The 8183-nt window shown below is 36.0% G+C and overlaps 1 protein-coding gene across 2 annotated transcripts in view; it reads right to left on the bottom strand.

Annotated features, from left to right (window-relative positions):
* Positions 1-2309: 2309 nt before the first annotated feature.
* LOC107103208 (solute carrier family 2, facilitated glucose transporter member 1-like) overlaps positions 2310-8183 on the bottom strand; it is an 11580-nt gene continuing 5706 nt past the window's right edge. For both annotated transcript variants that reach the window (XM_015402770.1, XM_015402771.1), the window contains 5 exons: positions 6820-7004; positions 6490-6591; positions 5141-5242; positions 3562-3765; positions 2310-3253 (listed from right to left, as the gene is read on the bottom strand). In XM_015402770.1, the coding sequence (XP_015258256.1) occupies positions 3074-3253; positions 3562-3765; positions 5141-5242; positions 6490-6591; positions 6820-7004 (773 nt within the window). In that variant the 3' untranslated portion in view covers positions 2310-3073. The remainder of the gene's footprint in view (positions 3254-3561; positions 3766-5140; positions 5243-6489; positions 6592-6819; positions 7005-8183) is intronic.

Below are 8183 nucleotides of genomic sequence, written 5' to 3'. Positions count from 1 at the left end.
TGCACATGATTAAGTTTTATTTCTCACAAATATTTGAGCAATTACAGTATATTCCAGATTCGTCTCAGTAAACAATCCACTTGACCAACCAAAGGCATTTATTTAGTCAATGAAAATCTTAGTACTTTGAATCACCAGTCTTGAATCACCAGTCATCTTCCTTTTAAGCTTTTCTGGCAAATACAATTCGTTTAACTCCAGGCCTTTCCCATTCATCTAATGAGAAGAACGTTTGGTATGGCTACAGTCTATTGTTGTGTTGTCACCTTGGCTTTCACAAAGAAATAGAACATTGTTAACATCACGTCTATCAAAATTATGCTAACTTTATAGAAAGAAAATCTTAGAATAAGAGTCCTCATGTGGAGTACTACGTCAGTGGAAGTTGTAAAGATTCTGTTTTCTGGCAGAGATAGAGGTAACCATATTATTTTAGAGAGACGGTGTCAGTCTAATTAAAAAGTTACACAGAAAACATGTTGGAGAGTCTGTGGAATATCACCCTTTAAACAACACTTTTACGGATAAAAATAGTACTTTGGTTCCCCCTACTGACATGTTTGTGATCAAGTTAACCTTCATGGATACCTTCATGCATTTTTATTTATGTTTTCTAACTATGGTTGAATTTATGGAAAGCACTAAATAAATTACAGAACTGTATGTTCCAACTACATTTATAAGACTCTTGTTCAAAATTGAAATTAGAAAACGAGTGATGTGAAAAAAAGCTATTTTTAATCAAAGACAAAAAAATGTTGATAAAGTAAGAATTGCTCTTTAGAGGTTTGTGGGCGACTTTTTAAAAATCTATTTTAATTTAGTTTTTAAAAGGATTTTTAAATCATTCATCCCTCGCCCTCCTCGCATAGCTTCTAGTTTTGGCCTGTACCCCACTCTACACTCTCCACAGTGTTCAAACTCCCCTGTTAGCCTCCAGAACTAGACTCAGACGTCCACACCCTCTGCCCGGCTTTGGTTACATTGACAGAGCATCTGGGTCAGATGTACTGCTATCGTCCTCCAAACCCCCAAATTGAGTTTTTGAGACCTTGCCAGAACAAGACAGAGTACCCCACCCTGGAAAGAAAGCTAACAGCAGGAGATGTAAGGTCCTACTTTTATTTTATTATAATAAAATCTTTGCCTACAGTATGTTCGTTTTTGTGATTAGCTCAAACAATGGAGTTATCTAAATCAAAGCTTGTAAAAAATTGTTTTGTGCATCAAGTCACATCAGGTCTCAAGAATCCACACACAGTGCAGTGAAGTTTGAAGAGTTGATGTCCCTTTCAATTCAAGAACACACATATTAATTCATTAATGAATAGTACCTGAATAGCATTTGAATGGAAAGTGACTGGAAACTGGCAGGCATTCAAATAAATGAGATGACTTTAAGTGACTCCCTTGTATGTATTGAACAAGATATGGATATGATAAATGTTTGGAAAAACAAAACAAAACGTTGTATGTTAACTGCATTGGATGAGAACATTACAAAAGCTTTCTCAGCCCAGGTAATCTCATATAGGAGCAGGATATTACTACTTGTCCTGCAGAGGCTCCTGTTATAAATGTAAAAATAAATATAAATATAAAAATATCTGTGGTGAGGTAATATTAAGAACTTCAATAGTCATAAAGATTGGCAGAACATGTGGCATTGATTTTTATAAACTTTAGTGAAGTTTTAAAACAACCTCAAATTAATTTTTTATGTACATTTATAATAAAATTGTTTAGAATGCCAATTAAGATTGATTTTAGAAAAAAAATAAATAAATAAAAATTTACATGTAACTGCTTAAAGTCGTACAGTAGGAAAATCATATTTTAATGTCAAATAATTTTTTTAAATCCTGTCTTAAAATCTGTGGGGGTTTTTTTCTTTTTGTTTTTCGTTATCTTATACAGGCCAGTTAGTTATACGTCAGCCTGTACACCTAAATTTGGCCAATTAAATATCAACGGTCATCTGTCAATCAATCAATCAATCATTTTTTTTCGGTCATAGCATCTTGATTCATATGTCGCAGCTAATATACGCAACGGTTGAAATAAAAATAAGAATCATTTACTTTACCATTGAGTTCCGTCCCAGTGTTCACAGGGATGGACGTCTGTGTCTTCGGCAGGCATAGAGCTAACAGAACAGAACAGCAAACATGAGGCAAGGGCTCAAACATGTGCGGCTGTAAGCCTTCTACACCTAACAAAGCTTCTGCCGCCCTGGCGTCCTCTTCCACAACATCTTCGTCCCCGCTATCCTCCTCTAAATAAAAAATTTATGAAGGAGGAGACTCATCCACGACCTCTGACACAAAACTCTCCTTCTCTTGCATGTTTCCACTGTCCATAGCGTTCCTTGACAGTGTTGTTTCTAAGTCACCAATTAAGTGCTACTTGGTCCCAATGGAATTTCCCATTGGTAACCTACTCCCTACTAACCAGTTACAGTAGCAAGATGCTTCCGAGGCACCGGCCACAATCAAACTTGCTTGCAAACCTGCCACAACAATCCTGCCCTCTTGATAAACGATCAATCACATTAACTTTATTCACTCGTGTAAAGTCTGGCACCACTGGAGAAAATTTGGAAATACAACGGTTGGAACAGCCGTTTCCCTACGACTTTAAGGTGACTTGTATTACAGCTGTAGTGGAGGATTTTCACAAATTTTTGAAGACTCCACTTAAAAAAAAATGCATATGCACAACCCTGTACCCACTCCCGAGATGCATGCAAGAGCATCCCCAAACCCATTTCTACTTGTGTACGCTCTGTTTAAAAGTTGCTGTTTGCATCGCTCATTCAAGCTTACTTTCTGAAAGATTTGCAATTTTTCCACTATGTCAGACTCACCCCCATTAAGTGAAAATTTGATATTTGATGAAAAGGAGCTTTTTTTGAGGTGTGGTGAACCTCCATAGAATATCCAAAACATGAATAAATGAAAATTAATTCTATAAAATTCTATTAACATATGAGAAACATTTCTTATTTTGGCAGGCTGAGCTAAAATTCTATCGGTTTTTCCTGGATCATCATGGAGAATAAATGAGTGGCTCTTCAGGTAAAAGTGTTGAACCCGCTGCTGTTGTGAAGTGGGATTCCTTCTGCTCCTCTGAACTCCTCTGCAATGTCATCAAACGTACGGCCTTTTGTCTCTGGGAGGCGGAGCCACATGAAGGCGAAGGCGAGCAGAGCCACGGCCATAAAAATCAAGTAGACGTATGACCCACAGAGCTTCTGTAAGAAATTGCAAAAAAAATGACATTATTACTGCATTTATTGAGTTTGATTACAACTTTAAATAACTTAATGGGTCTTGAAGGATTTAACATCATAAAACTTAAAAAAGCTATAAAACATCTAATTCAATAAGTAAATTGTTTTATTCTAAGCTCTCAAATACAGGCTGAACTTCAATATGTGTTTAGTATAAACAGACTGAACATGTTGATAGACTGTGTTTGACTGTGGAAGGTGGAAGATGTAAAGTCCAAGACATTCAGCTCTCTTTAGTCTGGTTAGGTCCTCCTGGATGTTTAACTTACCAGTAAAGGAGGAAAGAGAAGCGCAAGCAAAAACTTTCCTCCCCAGTTGACCATGCTGGTGAAGGCCATGGCTATAGGTCTTCCAGGCTGGTCGAACAGTTCGGCAGCAATGAACCAGGAGATGGGACCAGGACCCAGTTCGTAAGCCGATACCACACAGAACACCAGCAGGACCTGCAGGTTCCGTAGCTCTGGAACCAGGTGCTGTGCAATAGAAGTAAATGTTACACTAGAAGTGACAGATGGCTTGGATTTAGTTTTGTAGAATAGAACAGATTTCTACTTTATTATATTACATTGTCACAAGTACTCTCTGCATTTAACCCATCCCTTTGCAGAGCAGTGGGCTGCAATTGTGCAGCGCCTGGGGAGCAGTGTGGAGGTTAAGGGTCTTGCTCAGGGACCCTGAGTGGCAGTCAGTGGGAGTGTGGCTTGAGGTCAGAACCTCTGGGATCCAAGCGCAATGCTAACCACTAGGCCACCACTTAAAGACACTTGACAAGCACAAACAATCATTCCGTTATGCCATAATGTTCAATAGTCTAGACAGGTTTTGTTGGCTGGGTCCACACTTGGACTATATATATATATATATATATATATATATATATATATATATATATATATATATATATATATATATATATATATATGCATGACTGCTGCCCCAATAGACTGCTGCTCCAATAGAGACAATCCTACATTGTAATAACCAGTTATGTTGGATTAAAAAGAAAAAATATGACATTAAGAGAGGAGAGGAAAAAGTGGATCCTAATCAGGGCTTGGAAAATCATTCATTTGAAAGATCTGATTCATTCTTAAATAAAACACCAGCAGCGCAGTCTGTAGGTCCAATTAAAATGAATCCTAAACAGCAGTCTTGGTTTGTCTATCCGAGCCCAAACCAACCTTTATCACATTTAAAGATCAGTTAGAATACAATAGAAATCTGTGTGTGAGAGTGACAAAAGCATACAGCCAAAGATTTTACTTTAAAATATATGTGCATATATATATATATATATATATATATTATGTTCAATATTAAAGAATCTAAGTGTTGAGGAATGCTGGATTTATTTCAAAAGCAAGTGTGTTTGTCATTTGGTCTCTTTAACATTTTTATTTTGTAAGGCTCACACATCAGTATTATCAATAGTATCAATTAATATCTGAAAAGCTGACTTTTTGTTGAGCCGAGCCCAAAAATCCAGAGTTCACAACCTGTTTACTTCAAATTTTAACCTTTTCTTTCAGGATACATAAATAAAAAGTAGCCTACTGGCAAACCTTAAATAACCAATCATATGTCTGAGGACGTTCAAAGTTCAGAAATGAGCTGGTTCTAGAGACAAAAGCTAACAATTAGACAACTGAAGACTTTTCTTAAATATCTGTGTTTATTCAAATCACAGGCAGATCAGTCTTCGGTAGGAAAAACAAAAGTTGCCCATGGACATCCAGTGTTTCAGAGAAAGTTTTTTTTTTTTTTTCATTAAAACCTAACCTAGTCAGTGTTTTATTTTAATGGTGTGCTTAAACAAGCACAAAAGTCATCAAACTAGAATAGACTTACCAGAACAGAATCAATGATGGTCATAAGTAAATTGCACACTCCTATGGAGAGGAAGCCAATCAGCAGCAACTTCCTCCTTCCTGCCCTCTCCACATAGAAGAGCTGTAGATAAATAAGAACAGTAATTCTCATTAACCAAATACATGTTAACAAAACTTGTCATGCTTTGCATTACTTTGTAATGACTTCCTAATATATTAAAATGGAAAACAAAAGACAGGATCTGCTCTGATCTCAATTTAAGTTAAAGATCACGCATGAAGGTTTATGTTGGAGTGTGCAGCAGTAAATGTCAGCTTCATTCATATAAGCACAATATGGGGCTCTGGGTCCATTGGTTTTAATATGGGTCAATTTAATTATTGATTTTTATTCAGCCAATCATAATTATCAAATTGAGGATATACTGTATGAAACTGGACTGCGTTTGATTAACTGGAGACAGTTTAGGTAGAACATTAAATACAAAAAACTCAAGACCATCATGTACAGAGATTCAACCGAGCTGGCTGTGTGGATATATGATGTTAAAAGTATTTTAATATATTTGTTATGAGTAGTATTCAGTACACCTGTCATAAGCCAGATTTATACATATAGTTCAATTTGAATTCTCCACAGTATCAATCTGGAAAGGCTCCTGTGGAAAGTCTTCGCAAAAAAGGTAGTAACATTTTTTGGTAAATCACCAAATGGCATCTGGCTCTCATGTCGCCCATTGCAGCAGCTCTTGCAGCAGTGATGTATCACATCCTTGATTGGTTTCACAACCAGCAGAGTTTACTGAAAAATCAAACTCTGATCAAATCCAGTCAGGAAGAACACGCAAAAAACCAAAATTCTATCCACAAAGGTACAAATCACATTGTTTTGCTCGCTTTGAAAAAAGGAAAGCGGATATTCCAGCTAATGCAGATTGAATACCAGATTCTACATAGTAACACCAGTGCAGCCATGTTTGTTTTGATTCAGCCAGGCTTTTCTGCTTGACGTCATACAAGTTTCTGCATTTCATTGCAGAAATTAAATCTTCAAAATAATATATGGTGGTGATAACAAGTAGGCTGAATCTTAGTCCTTGTCAGGGTCGGTACAGTAGTTAAGCCGGTGTCTCAGGCAATCTATAGGAGAGAGGAACAGCCTGGACAGGTCCACAAATATTGTATGGTGAAATATTGCAATATTCAATAGGATGCATTTATTTATGTATTTCCCTGAAACCCCAAATAACAAGTCAGTTTATCCCAAACTTAGATGTTACTAGTCCATATGTGCTCAGGTAGCATTCTGGCTTATTTCTCAGGTATGTTGGAGTACTTTCACTAAGTTTGGAGTCAATTTGTACTCACAGCAACTAAAGTGAAGATGAGATTGACAGCTCCCACCCCTAGAGTCAGATATTTGGCCTCATCAAAGTTGGCCTGAAACATCTTAGTAGAGTAGTTGATAATCTGGGGGAAAAAAGAAAAGATAAATCATAACAAAAGTAATTTCCCTCTGGGATTATTAAAGTATTTCTGATTCTGATTCTGATTCTGATTCTGATTCTGATATTTATTTCAAGACCAAATAAAGCAGGTAAAATCCTATTTTCTTTTAACTGTTGCCTTTTATGAAATATACAATTTTTGAGTATAATCTCTGAAAGTTATGAATAGGTGTTTTCCATGGTGACTTACTGCATTGAATCCAGAAAGCTGGCTTCCTATGTTAATGAGGAGAACAATAAGGATTGGTTTCCTGTAGCTCTGTTTGTGGAGGAAATCCCGGATGGTGACGCCAGTCTGTGTGTGTGCAGCCTCCTCCTTTATTTCTTCCAGCTCACGGGACACTTTGTCAGGATGACCTCTCAGTCTCAGCAGGGCTTAAGGATGAAGATATATCAAAAATCTTATGGAATTTAACACCAAACATTCAACTCAATCTAATTTTAGTTGCATTTTTGTCTTTTGATGGTTTTAAGTTTCTATTAAAACAACCTAAGTCCAATCAATTAACGTCTGTCAAAGAGCAAAAAAAAAAAACAAAAAAAAAAACATTTAGCTAAGTTTAACAATTTTCAACATAATAAAGATAGTACATCATGTCATTAAATCATCTTAATTCACTCTGGTGTAGATTTTTTTCACAGTTTATTTGATCCAATGGCAGCTTCTGGCAAACATTACAAACAAGCATTACTTGTTCAGGCTTTTTCTAACAGTTCTATTAGATATTTAACATGGTTTCTGTGGTGTCTAACAAGTAGCTGTTGGGTTTTTAAAATTCCTCTTTGCAGTTTGAAATCATTTTTAACTTGCTTTGACATAGAAAACTATTACCATTTGAAATATCATGATTAGAACAAAATTATTTAAGAGCAGCTTTAAAACCCTGTTCACATTAATGGTCAGCAATATCTGCTTCTTTATTAGTAATACAGAGGTATCTGTCTCCAGTGATCTTACCAAGAGAGGATGAGCTACACCTTAGAAAGGAAATATTTAACCCATCATGCATATTTTTGGACTGTGGGTGGAGTAATCAGAGATAACCAATCCATGCACAGGTAGAACATGTAAACTCAACACAGAAAGATCCCAGGCAGGGATTTAAATTTGTCTTGCAATAAAAGTTTTTTTGTTGTTTGTTTTTTTTCTGTCTTAGGTCAGTAAGATTCTAAAACAATATGGCTCTATAAATTGTGGAAGATGTGGCCTTTTTAAACTCTGTTCATAACAATAATCTCTAAACCTACCCTCAATCTACTTAGGTTGTATGTTAGGTCCTTTTTCATGGTCACTCCTGAATACTGATTTTTTTTTTTACCTTAAGTCATTTTGCAACCAATTTGAATTTATGTTAAATATTATAAGTCTTTCGGTTTACCTATTTGCATCCAAGTTTTAGATTTCTGGCTATTGTTTTATGTTGTTTCTTCAATATTTGCACACAATATTCTTTCCTAATGATTTCCTCTATTTTGTTAAGGGCGCAACTTGCATACAAAATATTCCTACAGATATATTTTCTCCTAAAATTATGGTATTTTATAAGGGGAAAC

Source organism: Cyprinodon variegatus, unplaced genomic scaffold (genome assembly GCF_000732505.1).
Source record: "Cyprinodon variegatus isolate N-32 unplaced genomic scaffold, C_variegatus-1.0 Scaffold1394, whole genome shotgun sequence".
Taxonomy (NCBI): domain Eukaryota; kingdom Metazoa; phylum Chordata; class Actinopteri; order Cyprinodontiformes; family Cyprinodontidae; genus Cyprinodon; species Cyprinodon variegatus.
This window is presented reverse-complemented; position numbering and strand designations above follow the sequence as displayed.